The sequence below is a fragment of the Periophthalmus magnuspinnatus genome, chromosome 23 (assembly GCF_009829125.3).
Source record: "Periophthalmus magnuspinnatus isolate fPerMag1 chromosome 23, fPerMag1.2.pri, whole genome shotgun sequence".
Classification (NCBI taxonomy): Eukaryota; Metazoa; Chordata; class Actinopteri; order Gobiiformes; family Gobiidae; genus Periophthalmus; species Periophthalmus magnuspinnatus.
Genome location: NC_047148.1, coordinates 7,061,780 through 7,079,469, shown reverse-complemented (window position 1 = coordinate 7,079,469; position 17,690 = coordinate 7,061,780). Strand labels below are relative to the sequence as shown.

The following is a 17,690-nucleotide window of genomic DNA, read 5'->3' as shown; positions in this document are numbered from 1 at the left end:
AGATGAACTAATTATGTTACTAATTTCCACAATTAAACATTTGTCGGTCTGTGAATATATTTACTAAAATGTAAAAAAAAAAAAAAATAGCTCAGATCTACTTCACTTATTTTAGGTCAACACGCGCATGTGAACGTGTTTATTTTATTGGATTACCTGTACTGTTTCTTTTTGCAGGAACCTTTTATTTCGTAGCCTGGTGACTCGGGGAAGGAAAAACCGAATGGACGCAACTAGACTCATTTCCGCTAATAACAAAATTCTAACTTGAAACACGTTTCTACTTGATTTAGTCAATTTCTATCATAATTTACCAATAATTATATGTACAATATAATATTTAGTGGCTAGCCCACACACAATAGTCATTAAGCAGTTTGAATAATATGTATATTTCTTCGTGTCACGGACAGGAGTGTGACACGGAGGATAAAAGAACCCAGCGAGCGAACTTATTAGCACTAAGCTAGCACGCTAGCACTGGGCTTATCGAAATGAGCCCATAAATTCCGTGTTAGCTCACCTAAAAGGGTACTGCTAGTGAACATGAGTATTTTGGGTGTAAAGTTATGTCTGCCTTGGGCTTCGATGTAGTTTTTTGTTAGATTTCAAAGGTTTCTTGTTATCGTGACCCGGAAGCCTCAGATATATTTTGGTGAGTTGCCCGTAGAATTTCAGTCGTTAACATTGAGTTATTCAGACATATAACTAGTTTAATTTCACAACCCTGATAACATGATTTATATTTTATGGTTTTGGTGTTTGCATTAAGATAAGTCTTTATGAATAATATACATAAGTCTTTATGAATACATATACAGAGACGTCTATCAAATTGTGGTCAAAATGAAGATGTTCTCAGTAGCCCACAAGACTGTGTTTGTGGTGGACCACTGTCCCTACATGGCAGAGTCCAGTCGACAGCAGGTGGAGTGCGATGTTTTGACCAAAAGAACGCAAGGGGTAATTCCGTTAGCCCCCGTCTCCAAGTCTCTGTGGACCTGTGCTGTTGAGTGTTCAATGGAGTACTGCAGAATCCTATACGATGTCTACCCATTGGATAAACTGGTATGCTTTGATTTTATACACAACAACATACAATTTATTGTCATGGATGCTTTTAAATGCATTTTTTATTTTTGTTTTCAGATTAATTATATTGTCAGTGATTCAGAGTTTCATAGCCTAAATAGTTGGAGAAGAGAAGACCAGAGCACACATGAGGTAAATATGTCCTAAAGCTTTCAGAATGGTTAAATGTTAGGAGTGTTGCCAAAGTGATTAACAATCCAAAACAAAATACTATTTCATTTGAAAGGTCAACTGTCCTTGAAATGGCACCATATAACAGGAAGCTGAAAGGATTATGTATTACATCTCATTGTTTTCATTTGTTTTGTTACATGGTTGATCTCTCTTCCCAGCTCATGTCTGCTCTGGCGGCTGTGGGCCCTCCAAATCCACGTGAGGACCCAGAGTGCTGCAGCATCCTCCATGGACTTGTGGCTGCTGTTGAGTCCTTGTGCAAGATAACAGAACTGCAGCATGAAAAGCGCATTGCTTTGATGGACACGGCTGAGAGAGTCGCCAATAGAGGGCGCATTATCTGTCTCACTAATGCTAAAAGGTACAGTATATTTACTGTTGGACAGAGTAAAACCATGACTAACTTTATATTACTACCCACTGAAAATTGCTTCATTTGCTTTCAATAGTGATACTCATGTACGTATGTTGGAAGATTGTATTCAAGAAACAATTATTGAACAAAACAAGCTTGCAGCTGGCTCTGACAGGTCAGCAAAGGACTAATCAATATTGAATGTGTATGTTTAATGGTGCCACAGTCCACATTACTACAGTCATCTAATGATTTTTACTCTTTTAGGCTGATGGCGATTCAACAGTGTGAGCTGGTTCTGGTTCACATTTTTCCACAGGGTGAAGACACACTGGTGTCAGACCGACCTAAGAAAGAGGTCTGTGTCATTGTTTCAAACTGTCCCTGCTTCAAAGACACTTTAATTAAAGGATAAGTTTTCTGTCATAGATTTCACCTCTGCTCACCAGTGAAGTCCACAGTGTTCGTGCTGGACGGCACCTGGCAACAAAACTAAATATTCTTGTCCAGCAGCACTTTGACCTGGCATCCACCACTATAACAAACATCCCCATGAAGGTAAGACATTATCATATTATAAAGCTATAATTATTTGTCTGTGTTATTTTAAAAATCAGTTGCCACAACTACTTTTGATTTGTTTGTTTAATTTGCCTGTCTAATTTGTTTGACACAGTTCCTCATACACAGCACATGTTTTTGTTGATCTTATCTGCATGATGTTTTCAATGTGCATCTGCTGCTGGTTTCATGCTGTATTTTCTGTTTTGCTAGCCCACATTAAATGTTTGTGAACAGGTTAGTATTTGGTACACACTTTTAAGTGAGAAAGACAAGTGTTTTATGTCATTATTGACAATGGGTCTCACCCTAAAGTACAATAATCAGTAGAACTGTGTGACTGCTGTATGGAACAGGCAACTCTGGTCTCTTGACAAAGTATTTAGACTCATAATGAGAAATGTAAATATTTCATTGTCTTGACATGTTTGACCAGGATTGCCTTATTTAAGTTATACACCTACAAGTTGTACCGTTTGAGTCCTCATTGTCTGTCCCATTGTTTTTCTCCTTGTCAAACTTCTGTGTGTGTGTGTGTTCTATTGTGCTTTCTACATGCTTATAGTTACAATTGTCAGTTTCAGTTATGAAATTTACCATTTTGAATGTAGGCTAGATACAGTAGTTGGTTCAGTGCCTGTAGCTAAGTGTAAAGATGGCTTGATCAAGCTAGAGGAGACCATTTAACCACTACAACAAAGTTTAATCACCCTTTATTTGTTAAATCCAAGTCATCATAGTTAAAGGTGTGCTTTGTTATGACCCATAGTTTTCACAAAATTTACCTTTTTGAGTTTTTCTATTTTCACAATCATTGAAACATGAAATCAGCAGTGTTTGTGTGTTTGAGTTGTGTCTGGGTTAGTAGATTATCTCATGCTCATTGTATTCATTCTGTGTGGCTTGACAGGAAGAGCAGCATGCCAACACATCAGCCAATTATGATGTGGAGCTTTTGCATCACAGAGACGCTCACCTGGAGTTCTTCAAAAGTGGTATGTATAATACGAAATAAAAAGTCACATTTTATCTTTTTTTTCAGATTAACAAATATTGTTTTGTATTGTATTTCTGTTTAGGTGACCTACATATGGCTGGTACAAGTACAAGAGAGAATGGACTAAAAGAGACAATTACCTTGAAATGGTGCACCCCTAGAACCAACAGCATAGGTGAGTTTGCACCCCAAAAATGTGATATCTGAGACTTGCATTTCTTTCTTCAAATGTGTGTATATATATATATATATATATATATATATCATATATATATCATATATATATATATATCATATATATATATATCATATATATATATATCATATATATATATATCATATATATATATATATATCATATATATATATATATATATCATATATATATATATATATATCATATATAATATGTCTGATTTTGCATCCTTGCTTCATTAGATTAGTTTTGCTTTGATTAAATGGATCTCTTTTTGGACATTTTAGAGCTGCATTATTGCACTGGGGCCTATCGCATCTCACCCACAGATGTCAACAGTCGACCATCTTCTTGTTTGACAAACTTTCTTCTAAATGGTAGGCTTCACTTCACTTTGAATGGACGATAAAAAAAAAAAATTACGGTAGTCTTTGTATATTGTATAATGACACATTTCTTCTCTCAGGTCGGTCCGTTCTCCTGGAGCAGCCAAGGAAATCCGGGTCAAAGGTCATCAGCCACATGCTCAGTAGCCATGGAGGAGAGATCTTTCTGCACGTGTTGAACAGTAACCGCTCCACACTGGAGGATCCTCCCTCAATCAGCGAGGGCTGTGGGGGGCGTGTGACTGACTACAGAATCACAGTGAGTAGTAATGGGACTCAAATTTAATCTGTAGGCAGAGACATGTTTTTCATATAGTTTTAGAGTATAAACATTGCAGCACCAGAATATTAGTGGAAGCTTTTTGTTTATTTAGCATAATGTTAATGCGCTCTGTGGACTGAACCCAGTGCGTATTAGATGTAGTTCTGTACTTGACTTTTGGGTCTATCTTGTTCACATACACTGCACATCATTCACCCCAGACATGCACCATGAGCCACACGAGAGTCCATCAGCTGACTGGTGAACTTATATCTAATGCTTCAAGTGGACAGAGCCATGTGAATATGTGCACATATGCTGGCATCCCCTATACTCTTTAGTGTTTTCTTTCAGCTGTAGCTAAATACACCATGATGACTGTATGCCTAGAAGATGTGTTGGCAGAAGAGAAAAAGCTTTTGGGATGACACACAGACAGACCCAGGTTTACCTGCACAGACAAAGGCAGGAAGAGACTGGTCTCCTTCTGAAGACTGATATTGAGTTGACCCAAATTGCCTTGTCAAATGAACTTGTCAAACAGCAGCTCTGTAGTGCCCATTCATGGAAATCTATGTGATCCGAGCGCTTTTTTACCCAAGTGCTTTTACAGTCACAGCGGACTGTGTAGAACAGCCTGAAGTCAGCCGCATTCACACCACACTTGCCCCGCTCTAGAATGTGGGTGGAGCCGCTCCATAACCTCCTGCTTCAAGGGGGTGGACACAAAGTTTGATTTACCTTACACATTTATGTCAGGGTATTAACATTTAAATTTTTATCAAATTCCTATAAAAGATATTAATTATTATTATTATTGTTTTTGATTTTTCTGAATAAACGATTAAAATAAGTTTATTCAGAAAAATCAAAAACAATCTTATTGTGTTTTTTGTAATTGAGACTTGAGACACTCAATTATTTTATAATGTGTTCAGGATTTTGGGGAATTTATGAGAGAAAATCGTTTGACTCCTGTGTCAGAGTCTTCACATGATCCCTCAGGGAAGCTCCCAGTCGAAAGGGCCAAAGCACAACTGGAGCGGCACACTCGATATTGGCCAATGATCATCTCTCAGACCACCATCTTTAACATGCAAGCGGTAAGACAAGACAAGACAAGACCATAAAATATTACATCATTTATGTAAAAGAATATCTACAGGTGGTTATAATAACTTCAATTGTGAATAATTATCCTGTATTGAGTCAAATGTTTTTTTGCTGTTGTTTAGTACATTTTTCTGTCTCTACTAGTACATCTTCTTTCTTGAAATTGTAATATAAGAAATGTATTATTGGTGAATGTACTAAAAATGTGAATTTGATTATTATTTATATTAGCAACATAACAACAACACATTTTTTCACTAGGTTGTTCCTCTTGCCAACCTGATTGTCAAAGAGACTCTGACAGAGGAGGATGTCTTGACCTGCCAGAAGACTGTGTATAATCTGGTGGACATGGAGAGAAAGAATGACCCTCTCCCAATTTCCACTGTGGGATCCAGAGGAAAGGGCCCCAAAAGGTAAGGCAAGGCAGGCAAGTTTATTTGTATAGCACAATTCATACACAAAGTAATTCTAAGTGCTTTACAGAATAAGAGACATTAAAATCACAATACAAACAAATCAAAACGTAAATAATCATCATAAAATTAACACTAAAAGAGAAGAATGCAGAATAAACATCTTTTAGTCATATGCACAGCTAAACAGAACCATTGTTAAAGTTTCGCATCTTCAGGAAGGAGGCTCTTCCAGGTTTTAGCAACATAAAACTGAAACGCAGAGGTACAGTTAGTTTCAACATTGAGTTTAAATGACAGTTAGAGGCAAGAGAAAAAAAGAAAATTGTTGTATGCAAAATAAGAATATCAAGTATATCTACTATATTTTTTTTTAAATGACATAAAAAAGACAGAAACATCTGGAGTCTTCTAAACAATATATATAGTATATTTCTGAGTATCTATATTTCTATATTTTCTATAGTAATATTTCTGATATTTGGTCAATGTTATTATTCAGTCATGTTTTGTCCAATACTGGAACCTCAACCAAGAGGATAATTTTAGCACATTCCTATTAAATATTGTCTGAATATTGTTATGGACATAATCCCTAAAAATATGTACGTATTCAATTTAGTCAATATCACTCACCCAAATTAGTATGTTTTTCTTATTGCAAATGCTTTATTGTGATGATTTTATTGTATCTTATCTTTCCAGGGATGAGCAGTATCGTATAATGTGGAACGAGCTTGAGACTTTAGTGAAAACCCACGCAGGAGCCACTGACCGGCACCAGAGAGTTTTGGACTGCATTATTGCTTGTCGCAGCAAACCTCCAGAAGAAGAAGAGAGAAAAAAGAGAGGGAGAAAGAGGGAGGACCGAGAAGACAGGGCAGAGAAAAATGGAACTAAGGAGACAGATGACAAGAGCTGGCAGGACTCTGAGAGGTATTTAAACAATGCAAATTATTGTGTTAGTTTACATGGTAGCACTTTGTAACGTGTCAATGGAATGGAAATAGCATGGTTACTTAAGTGTAACTATGGCAATTACTAATAGAAACGGGACACAACTGTCATTCTACTTGCAGTAAGATGACTCTTAAATATATGCCTTTGGCTAGTATTTTAGTAATAATACATAAACAGATCTACAGAAGGATTTATTTATTTTTTAATCCCAAGTACTATATTTTTTCTATTCTATTGCCATGCTATTACCTTGCTGTAAAGTGTAACTGATTTTATTTATAAAGGTGTAATTGAAATTTCACAGCATGGTACATTATTATTACTGAATTCACCTTTAGGCATAAAGACACTATTATGGGGAGACTGACTCTATTATAGTCTATTATTCTATTGTTACTGCCTTGTTCCCAAGAGTTTAATAAATAACAGTAATTTATTCATGCTTGCTGCACTGAAATGGAGCAAAGGATTATGGACATGTTGTTCTCTGTCTGTTAAGTGGGCTGCTTCAACAAAATAATGCATTTATATGAAGCAGCTCACAAGCCAATATGTTTTAGCCATCCATATTATACTGATTTTTTATTTATTCTCTCAACATTTTTGTTTTTCCTGCACTTTCAAGGTTGAAGGGATTGTTGGATAAAGATGATCAGGAGTCAGAGGTGATTAAGGATTCACCGGATTCTCCAGAACCACTCAACAAAAAACCACGTCTGGCTGCAGAAGATGCCCAACCGGCATCCAAAGGTACCATTATACCCACTTACAGGACACATATTATGCCAAGTAGAACTTTTTAAGCTATTATTATATTGGCCCCACATCAAAATCATGCCTTAAGTTGTAGTTCAATTAATTTAAGCTTCTTTAACTGATCCTCTGATGAGGTCATTGAGGATAAACATCAGTGTTCAGTCGTTATAAAAAGGATATTAACTTTGTTTAATTTCCATTTAAAGGACCGGTCTCACTTCTCAGTATGTGGACTAATCGCATCACAACAGCCAATTCCAGGAAGCACCAGGAGTTTTTTGGAAGAGCAAGTTCTGTTAACAACAAGTTTGAACTGTACCAACACCTTAAAGATGAAAATGGGTGAGTAACTATTTCTTATTAATTAACAGTATTTCTGCTTATAAAAATAGCTGACATGTTGCTTATACAATATATATATATTATTTGTATTACAGGATGGACGTTCATGAAAATGGCAAGGCTGCTAGATGATGGATTTCCTGCTTAACTCTTTTCAAAGACATTATGGACCAGTATTTCAAGGTTTTACTGTCATCAACACAACAAAACAGACTGTGCTCAAAAAACCCGATGACGAATTTGTAATATTTTTTCATATTTTGTAGATATAATGTTGACATGCAGTGCAACAAAATAAACAGGAGTAGAGAAAACGATCAAATGTTGGAGGAGTTGTATTTCAAGGGGAGTTGTCGTGGGTCACTGTCACTTTGTTGTTGCTGAATTTCTGATGATAGTAGGTCATCATCTTGATTTAAATTAATCCAGAGACTCAGTGGCGGAGGAGGTATTTCGGGGTGTAATAAAAGAGCCCGCCGTGGCCTTAGTGTCCTCGAATCTACGCTTCTTACTGATAACATCCGACTGGCTGGAAAAATTGCTACAACTCGAGGTGTTCTCTGACAGAAATAAACAATTACTGTGATGAAGATTACAATAAGGATGAGAGAGCAGATCACAAGGAGGGCGATGAACATAGAAGCCATTTCGCCATAAACTGGGACCTGTTCAGATGTTTCAGTGATGGAGGGTGAGGTAGAGGAGTTTGAGGTTGTCTGCTCTTGATGCTCTGAGGTAGTTTCAAAAGTAGTTGTAGGAATATGAGTAAATGGAAAGCAATCTTGTGTGTAGGCAACTGGTTCAACATCAATTAACGGAAATTCAGGCAGCATTGCGTCTATAAATTTTGGGTTTATTGTGCTGTTTTCAAATCTCATTGCCAACCACATGCTGTTTATCTTATCACGGTGACATTTTCCATTGTCACATAGACTGTAGTTATACCAGGACACAACAGTAGATCCAGATGAGACCGACACAACTGAAAGATGACTAGCAATGGTGTTGTTGAAATAGGCGGAAATTTTTGTGAGAAACAGCTCCATCTTGTGGCGATGAAGGAGAATGGAGTGTAGGCTTAACTGTGCAGAGATGGTGAAAACATGACATGGTTGAACGGGGTTACGAAATAAGTATATTGTGAATTTCATTGAGGTGCTTAGTCCGTCTTTGTCCCGGGATAGTAGGATTGCATGTTGAGGCGCAAAGTGAGTGTCCATTTCAAGCGGGATACCGTGTAATTTTAGGCCATCCAAAGACAACCAGGAGCCCACACTTGGAGGAGGGGGGTCAATTAATCTCATTTCTAAAGACAAGGCATCGGCTGCTCCGTCCTCTGGGTCAACAAAAGTGTTCTCTGGGATCGAATATGAAAACGGGAACCCAACGGTGGCGGTGAGAGCTGGGATGGTCTGCAACACTTGGGGAGGAAAATTCACAGTACCTGAAAAACAGAACCCGGATATATTTTTATGATACTTGAACAGCAGGAAAAGATTTGTATGAGTAAAAACATAAATTACAGTACAGTATCAAACTCATAATTGCCACATTTATATTCTAATGATAGGACTTGTTTAACAGTATTTTAAATTACACGTTTTTCACTTTAAATGCCCCTGTAAATGAAGCTTTAGTGATTGTCCCATTTCAATAGGCTAAAACTATTAACTTCCTTCATGTTGGTTAGCGTTGGAACAAAATAGTGTATTACTTATAAGAAATTAAACATACATACTTTGATATACAAAAATCCACTATAACTTCCACGTTAATGTTATAAAGCTTTTGATATACACTTTAAATGTATTATTAGTATGTATTGTCATTATTGTTACGCTACATTTAACCTCATCTTGACCACTTACTTGTTGCAGTGACAGAAGATGTTGACAGCTTGGTGATGTCTGATGATGAATGCCCTCCAGACTGCAACGAAATGGTGGAAACCGCACTGTAAAGTCCAAAATGTGTGCTTTGTTTTGTAGGACCAACACTGACTTGTATGGACGACTGGCAGTTTAACAAAGACCCTCTTTCTGTCTCGCAGTGTTTCGTGAGGGCAGATGAACCATGTGGTACAAAGGTCATAATAGAAAGACTAGTCATATATGAAGGAGGCAAAGTGTCTGTGGGTATTTGATGAGAAGCAGATAAATAGTTTTGACTTAACTGGGCTGAGGTTGCCAGGATTGTAATGTATGCATAGCTTTTGGGGTTGAATGAAGAATATGCCTTGGTTTCTGCATTTTGCCATGTTGTTGAATAAGTTTGCTCACTCAATTCCACTTCTGATGTCCAATACATTGAATCAACTGAATTACTATTGAAACTTGTCCAATATTCCTTTGTAGTCCCAGGCAATGTGCTGATAACTGTTGATGCACACCCGCTGAAATCCACACTGTTGCATAGCGGAAAAGAAGGCTCAAGACTTTCCAATATATTAATGGAACTTGAAGTGTACAGTTCATGAGCAGCAGAGGACGCAATTTCCTCAAAATAGCTTGTAGTAGCAATGCTTTGAGACGCTGACAATTCAGTTGAGTTTATTACACTGGGCAATAAGGCAGTGGACATGGTATTACTTAAATATGAGGAGACGCCGTATTGTGATTCTATGTCAGTAAAAAGCATAGTCTGAGTGTATGATAAATAGGTTGTGAAAGGTGGTTTTACGAAGGTTGTTTGCTGTGATTTCTCCAATATTTCTGTTGTCTGTATTAACTGCAGCCCTTCAGAAGTAGATTGAAAACTTGACAATTCCATATTTGATAACTCAGATGTTCGTAAAATACCAAAACAGTAAGATTGTCCATTTTGATATGAGCATACGTTGCTACTGTCTGCTGTATCTGACCTGGATTGTGTCTCCATTGCAAAATCACTGCGTGGAGTAATACTGGAAAAGTCTTGAAGAACTGATTCATCTTGTCCAGTAAATGTTGGATTTATATTACCAAAAGTCCAAGACATTCCAATTGTGCTATAGTCATAAATTAAAGACCCCAAGTTATTTTGTGTCAATTCCCTCCCTATTGTTTCAAGTGGCATGTCGCTAATTGTTGCATTTTCCACCAGTTCATGAGTTGGGAGTACGTTTTGAGTTGACAAAAATCTACTTGCATACAAAGTTTCTTCAAAATGTGACATCTCAAGTAAATTATTAGTGCTTGAAGTGAATGTTTGTTGGTCAGTAGGGGGAGTTATTGTCTCAAAATGGTTGCTCACAGTTGCAGAAATCCCATAGGATGAAATTTGATCTGGATAAGTTACACTAGGACTAGTTGTTGCTGTTGGCATTGTAGTCGTGATTAACTTTACGTAAACATTTGAGCTATGTGGCGAAACTGAAGAAAGTTGAATAAGTTCACTGTTTAGAAGATAAGAGTTACTGAGGATTTGTATTGAGGACTCCAAGTAATTTTGTGTCATTTCATTCAAAATTGTTTCAAGAGGCATATTGCTAATTGTTGGATTTTGCTCTAGTTCATGAGTTGGGAGGACATTTTGAGTTGCAAATGATAGCTGACTTGACAAAAACATACTTGAATACAAAGTTTCTTCAACATGGGATATCTCCAATAAATTACTAGTGCTTGAAGTGGATGTGTGTAGGCCAGTAGGAGGAGCTATTGTCTCAAATTGGTTGCTCACAGTTGCAGAAATGGCATAGGTTGAAATCTGATCTGGATAAGTTACACTAGGACTAGTTGTAGCTGTTGGCATTGCAGTTGTGTTATGTGGCGAAACTGAAGAAAGCTGAATAAGTTCACTGTTTATAAGATAAGAGTTACTGAGGATATGCATTGAGGACTCCAAGTTATTTTGTGTCAGTTCACTCAATATTGTTTCATGTCGCATGTTACTAATTGTTGCATATTGTGTCAAGTTGGGAGTTGGGAGATGCAGCAAACTTGTTGGAAAAAACTGTGAATCATCAGATGTTGAATCAGATGTATCCAACATGCTTGAACAGTGAACTTGTCCATTTTTATCAGTGCATAAGTTTATCTCAGACAACAAGTGTGACTCATTTTGTTGTGTAGTGGAGAAGTCTTGAGAATTTGAATACTCTTTCACAGAAAACGTTGGGCTGTAATCATATGTATTTGGCATTTCACTAGTGCTATAAGCAAAAGGTAAAGGCGGTGTGTATGTAGTGGGTCCAGTTGTCAAAAATACATGCATTGAAGACTCCAGTGTATTTTGTGCTGCCTGACTCACCAGTGTGGTCAGTGTTAGGTCTCTGAGGGTTGCATTTATCTGAGATATTGCTTCCTGCCATGCTCCAGACACAGTTGGGGGTATTTTTGGATCGGTTTGCTCAGTATTTGATGGGTGACTCAGATGTGGCGTTGGGGAAAACATCTGGGATAAAAGTATTGCATTTGATGACTGGTGCGATCGGTCAGTGCTGAAGGATAACGAAACTCCATAGGTCTCTGTTTGATGACTATCAGAAACAGATGGGCCGCTAGACTCTTGTCTGAAGTCAGAAAGATCTGCAAAAACACAAAGGCTTAAGATTAGTTCATTAAGATGGAAAAGTGGCTAAAACTGGCTCTTACTCATGATGAAAAAGAACTTGAGGTTCCTAGTGTTACTGTTGTAATTTTCTGTGGAAAGCAACAAACTTAGATTTACAAGTTTCCATATAAACAGGGTTGCAATGGAACTGTCATTATTTTATACAGGTTTTACTCAATTATGTAGCTACATAGTTTGAAGTAAAAAAAAAAAAATAAACATGAAATGCAAATGCTTCCAAACTATAGAACTATAGAAATATCATTTTATAGCCTAGATCAGGGGTCTCAAACTCAAATTAGCCGGGGGCCGCAGGAGGCAGAGTCTGCGTGAGGCTGGGCTTATCAGGTATTCCACAAAAAAAGGCTTTCTAAAAATATTCTTAAACGTCATCGCTGTTTTCAACATATTTGAGGAAATATCCCAATTCTTGTGTATTTTATGGATATACATCGTTATTTGTTGACTCTTTTGCGACGGGAGTACACAGCGCGAGTGACACATGGTAAAGCCACACTAACATTAAACTTTCATATTGTCCCGCGGGCCACAAAATATCCTCTTGTGAGCCGCAATTGGCCCCCGGGCCGTGAGTTTGAGACCCCTGGCCTAGATGAAGTCCTACCAAATCATATTTTATAATGTCAAGTAAATAAGTGTAGACTAGTGCCGTAATCAGTGTCATAATCAATTTCACACATAGGCCTATCACAATAAATACTCTATCAACTTATTGTTCAATACATGTTAGACAGAACAATCATTTTTAGGCATCCATACTCATCGTGGCTACTTTTTCTTGTTACTAGTTGGGAACTTTTTGTTATTTTTCCTGTTCTTAGAATACATTTGAGCTGTGGAGGGATGAATAAATCACTTAAATGACTCATTGTAGATACAAACTAACTACTGTTTCATCCTACTCTTAATTTATTGCTGTTTTGTATTTTAACCTTATCGTACATTTAGAATAGCTTTTTGGGGATAATTCTACTTTAGGGTTATTGTGTCAGTGGCATAAAAAAGTTTCAATATTATCATTTATCATCTATATTTTTTTTCAGCAATATATCGTACTTCAAAATTTGTTATCGTGACAAATCTGTGTCCACATTCAAGATTCACTGAAAACTAATTTAGGGAGTGTAACAATCAAAATGTCATCTCACCACAAGAGAAAACGGAAGAAATCAAAACATTACCGGTATATGCTTAATAATCTAATCAAATGATTGTACAATCACGCAAACATGATACTCTAAATACAGAGTCTTGTTGTAAAGGCAGCTAGTGTGGTTCCTCTTTACCCAATGCTTATTCATCCATGGGCCTCTGTGGGTCACCTCCCTCCAACATGTGAGCACAATGACCAGTAATGACCAGTCTGACAGCACCTCATTCAACAAAGGACCAGAGCAGAGGCAGCAGACTTACCCAGTGACTTCAGAGGGACCGGGCGGGCTGATTCAGAGTGACTGTACCAATATGTTTCGGTCCAGATGTCACTCCAGCCCTGATCAGATCCTGAGGTCAAGCTTGTGGGCAGCCTTGGAAAGTTAGTGGTCACATGCAGCTGAGTGGGGAAGACTGGAGTAATGTTGTCTTCAAAGGATAATAGCAAAGTTCCCATATCTGATTCAGTGTGGTCAGATGCAAATGTGTCACTGGATTGTACAAAATGATTTAATGTTATGTCATTTGTTTGTGCAAATGTCTGGGCTTCACTTGCTGTATATCTCTGTGCAGTTGTGCTACTGAGTTGTGAAAGAAACGTTGATAAATCCAACCTTAAATCTCTTTTGACCTTATGAGCTACTTCAACCGTGCATAGTAATCTCAAAGCAAAAACGGGTATATCTAGCTGCTTCATCAAAATGTCTCTCACAAAAGCATTACTAAATTTATCTTGAAGAAAAAATAGTTGTTCTTGTGATCTGCAACCAAAACGCCATAAAAGTTGAGTCAAATTTCTAAAGGTTGCTGCCTTCTCTAAATCCTCATGCAGATTGGTCGGGCTGCAGACTTTTAGCATCTCATGGAAATATACATTGAAGTTCTTGCTTGAAAATAATGAGATTGAATTCCCTTGTAAGTGAAGGAGGTCTGCCACTGTGTTGACCAAATGGATGCGTCGGCTGGCATTGAGGTGGACTGGACTCGCGTCAAGAAGGAGGTTGCCCCAGATGCTGATTTCTCTGTCAGGACAAGGCAACATGTCCCTGTGCACACAAAACACATTAACATTCTTATAATATAAATATTGAGTCTTCTGGAGGTAAAGGAGGCATTTAAATCAGTTTCCTTATCAGTGTACGGTGTGTGTGTAGCAAAAGAAAATTCAATTCTGTCAACTGGACATAAGTTTTCGACTGAAGACGTTTCACCCCTCATTCTTCAGTTGTGCCTTATACACTGCCTGCCCAGAAAAAAAAAAAGTCACCACCTGGATTTAACTAAGCACATAGGTACGAGCCTCCTACAGTTGGTCCGGTCTAGGTTCAGCAACAGTCTGTGCTCAAAGAATGAGGTCAGCTGACACCTGAATATACAGAATGACCAGGTTGTTCCACCAAAGGATTTTTTCTTCCCTGATGGCACGGGCATATTCCAAGATGACAATGCCAGGATTCATCGGGCTCAAATTGTGAAAGAGTGGTTCAGGAGCATGAGACATCATTTTCACACAAGGACTGGCCACCACAGAGTCCAGACCTTAACCTCATCTTTGGGAATCTTTGGGATGTGCTGGAGAACGATTTGAGCAACGGTCAGACTCTACCGTCATCAATGCAAGATCTTGGTTAAAAATGTATGCAACACTGGAAGGAAATAAATCTTGTGACATTGCAGAAGCGAAATCAAAACAATGCCACAGTTAACGCATGCCGTAATCAAAGCTAAAGGCGGTCCAACGAAATATTGGAATGTATGATCTTTTTATTTTTTGGTGGCGACTTTTTTTTTTGGCCAGGCAGTGTATCTATCTGAAAGGAGGAGCTAACTACACCGAAATGAATACGCATATTTGTTTACAGTTTCTTTTTGTTGACTAGGTTTAATGAGCTACACTAAATGTGAACTGTGCCTGAAGTGTGAAGTCATATTTTGCATCATTGTTCAGGCCCCTAATGCAACTCACACCTATTAGCATAATGGCTATTATTGTTGTTTGCTTTGATTTAGAGCTGAGGATGGAGTTATAAATAGGAGATACATGATGTCTAAGCTCTCCATTCCTGTTCAAAGATGGATTGTCAGTGTGTGGGTATTGTGGAAATCTCTTCACCAAAATGCCATAACTGTGGGATGTATCTGTATTCTATTGAGACTATTTGACACCATCCATTGAAAAAAAATTATATTTCCTTCATTGCAGCCACCTGACGCACCACACACAAACATAATAGGTAGACAAGTACATGCATGGCGGTTCAAAATTAATAATAATGATAATAATGCCTTAGATTTGCATTGCATCTTAGATTTGTTATGCGCTTTACAAGACTGACAAGCTTCCCAAAGCCCTACACTGCAGTCAAATTTCCATTCACTATACTATGTGGAAGTATACAACATAACATTTAACATGAGGAAATAGGAAGAAGTGCTTTGTTAGATCAGACAATATTGGTTCATTCACCTTTTTGGAGAATTGCCATGGATAGTTGTATTGCGAACATGCACAAATAAATTTGCAGTGCAGTTGTGAGTGGTGATGTGGAGCTGGATGTGATGTATCCCACAATCTTCAGGGAGAGCCAATCCAACTAAATGTCCAGTCTCTTGTCTGTACTCCACCCAGGGAGGCAGGTTTCCATTGGCCAAAGATATCTGTGAACAAATTAAGATTCTAAACAATGCCATTCAGCGCTGTTCTGTTTTTCAGGTCTGTTTTTTTCTCTAATATAGCAACCAAAAAAGTAAATAATAATATAATAATAACCTGGAATTTCTGCAATCAAATATTCATTGTTATCCGCTTAATTTCAAATATACAATGTTTTTAGAAATGGATAGGCTCACCTTCAAATTCCCCAAATGAGTTTGTGTTGCATTGAGAAGGATGCTGAAATGAAATGGAGAGCCAGCCTCTGTGGTGAAGTTAGAAACAATGTTTTGTAGTGGACAATGCTGCACTGCACTTTGATTGTAGATCATTTTTCCCAGCAGCATCAGAAGTTGAAGACATAACTTCAAACTTTCCACCATGTTTTTTCCAAAGAGGCCATCGGTTTAAGACACGATCCATATGATCTTAGATGCAAATTGAGATGTTGTACAGCTCCATTTAAAAGCTCTAGTAGCTTTTGTTTTCATGAAAGCTACTATTTCTTACCAAAACATGCGTGAATCACTCCAGTTCTCATGACAAGGCAAATTTTGAAAAAAGGGAAAAGCTTAAGTCCAGTTGGTGCATGCTTGTACCTGAGTGAACAAGATACTAAAGCTGTTGTAGCTGTGCTCCAGTTACAGACAGGGTGGAAAAAACTGTTACAGGAAACCTGAGGCATCAGCACTGTGAGCTAAAGGTACACTATGTAACTTTTTGAGCGGAGGATTTACCACCTGCTTGTCTTTTATCTTCATGGAGACAAGCAGGAGGCAGCACAAGAACCAGAGACAACTCTGTTCACTGTGAAAATGCATGTTTCAAAAGTTATATCAATTTGAACAATTTTAAAAGAGGTTACAGACTGATTGGTCATCATCTTCAGCCTTGTCTTTTTATCTGGCCAGGCATTACGACTATTGGCTGGGTGTAGAGGTACCCCACCAATCAAAGACCAGAATGCAGCAGCCAACAAGCGGGAGATCAGCCCAACAATCTAACGACAGGGCTCATACAGCCAGGATGTATGAAGGAAAGCTAGTAGTTATCAGGGTGGTCTAAACTCGAGGAGCCGAGCCCCATCCCAGGGAAAGTGGAGGTCGAGAGGCTCAAAATGTGAACGGGTGATCAGGCTGGTCACCAACCACACCTGGGGCACACTCAAGCACAAAGAGTCCCATGTGGATCACTTTCTTTTGAAAATACTACATGCCTTTATTTTGAAGGCACTAAAGGAAGTACAACTGTTTCCAAAGAACCTTTTTTTTTATAACAGACAAGATGCCAGGTGGGTTTAGGCTTTGCTCCTCTCAAAGCAGACAGTTATCTTCTTGTAGCAGCTCTAGATGGCTATCAACTGGCTTGGACTCCTGACAATAGGGGTATTTTCCATTTTTGTTCTAGCCATTCGCATCTGTCCAGACATGAAATGATAAAATTCATAGGGAGACAAAGTTTAGTTACAATGGTTAAATAAAGAGGTCTTGGGGCTCAGCATTGTACACACTTCCTATGAATTTATATTACAGGGGGGGCTAAGTAAAGCTTCCTGCTCCGGGCCTCTAAATGTCTGTCGATGGGCCTGCAGGTTAGACTACTAATGTCTCTAAAACAATATCAATCTCCAGGAAGACCTTGGAGCAGAGGTTTTAACCCACTCACAGATAACTACAGCTGGATAAACATGCTATCCTTATGGATTTTCTAGTTAGAATTCTACA

At 38.0% G+C, this 17,690-nt stretch overlaps 2 protein-coding genes across 2 annotated transcripts; one reads left to right on the top strand and one right to left on the bottom strand.

Moving 5' to 3' along the window:
* Nucleotides 1-198: 198 nt before the first annotated feature.
* On the top strand, nucleotides 199-7,930 carry ints13 (integrator complex subunit 13). Its single transcript, XM_033988999.2, has 17 exons — nucleotides 199-655; nucleotides 822-1,068; nucleotides 1,150-1,224; nucleotides 1,425-1,627; nucleotides 1,716-1,796; nucleotides 1,889-1,979; nucleotides 2,051-2,179; nucleotides 3,093-3,177; nucleotides 3,262-3,354; nucleotides 3,663-3,752; nucleotides 3,842-4,020; nucleotides 4,962-5,126; nucleotides 5,398-5,552; nucleotides 6,258-6,488; nucleotides 7,138-7,262; nucleotides 7,475-7,610; nucleotides 7,706-7,930. Exons 2-17 carry the CDS (start codon nucleotides 847-849, stop codon nucleotides 7,740-7,742), a joined length of 2,097 nt encoding a protein of 698 aa, XP_033844890.1. The 5' UTR covers nucleotides 199-655; nucleotides 822-846; the 3' UTR covers nucleotides 7,743-7,930.
* Nucleotides 7,931-8,030: 100 nt separating this feature from the next.
* Nucleotides 8,031-16,793, bottom strand: LOC129457370 (uncharacterized). Its single transcript, XM_055231522.1, has 7 exons — nucleotides 16,164-16,793; nucleotides 15,781-15,971; nucleotides 13,575-14,359; nucleotides 11,694-12,115; nucleotides 9,479-9,539; nucleotides 8,845-9,054; nucleotides 8,031-8,170 (listed from the first exon to the last, which is right to left on the bottom strand). Exons 1-7 carry the CDS (start codon nucleotides 16,347-16,349, stop codon nucleotides 8,031-8,033), a joined length of 1,995 nt encoding a protein of 664 aa, XP_055087497.1. The 5' UTR covers nucleotides 16,350-16,793.
* Nucleotides 16,794-17,690: the final 897 nt, after the last annotated feature.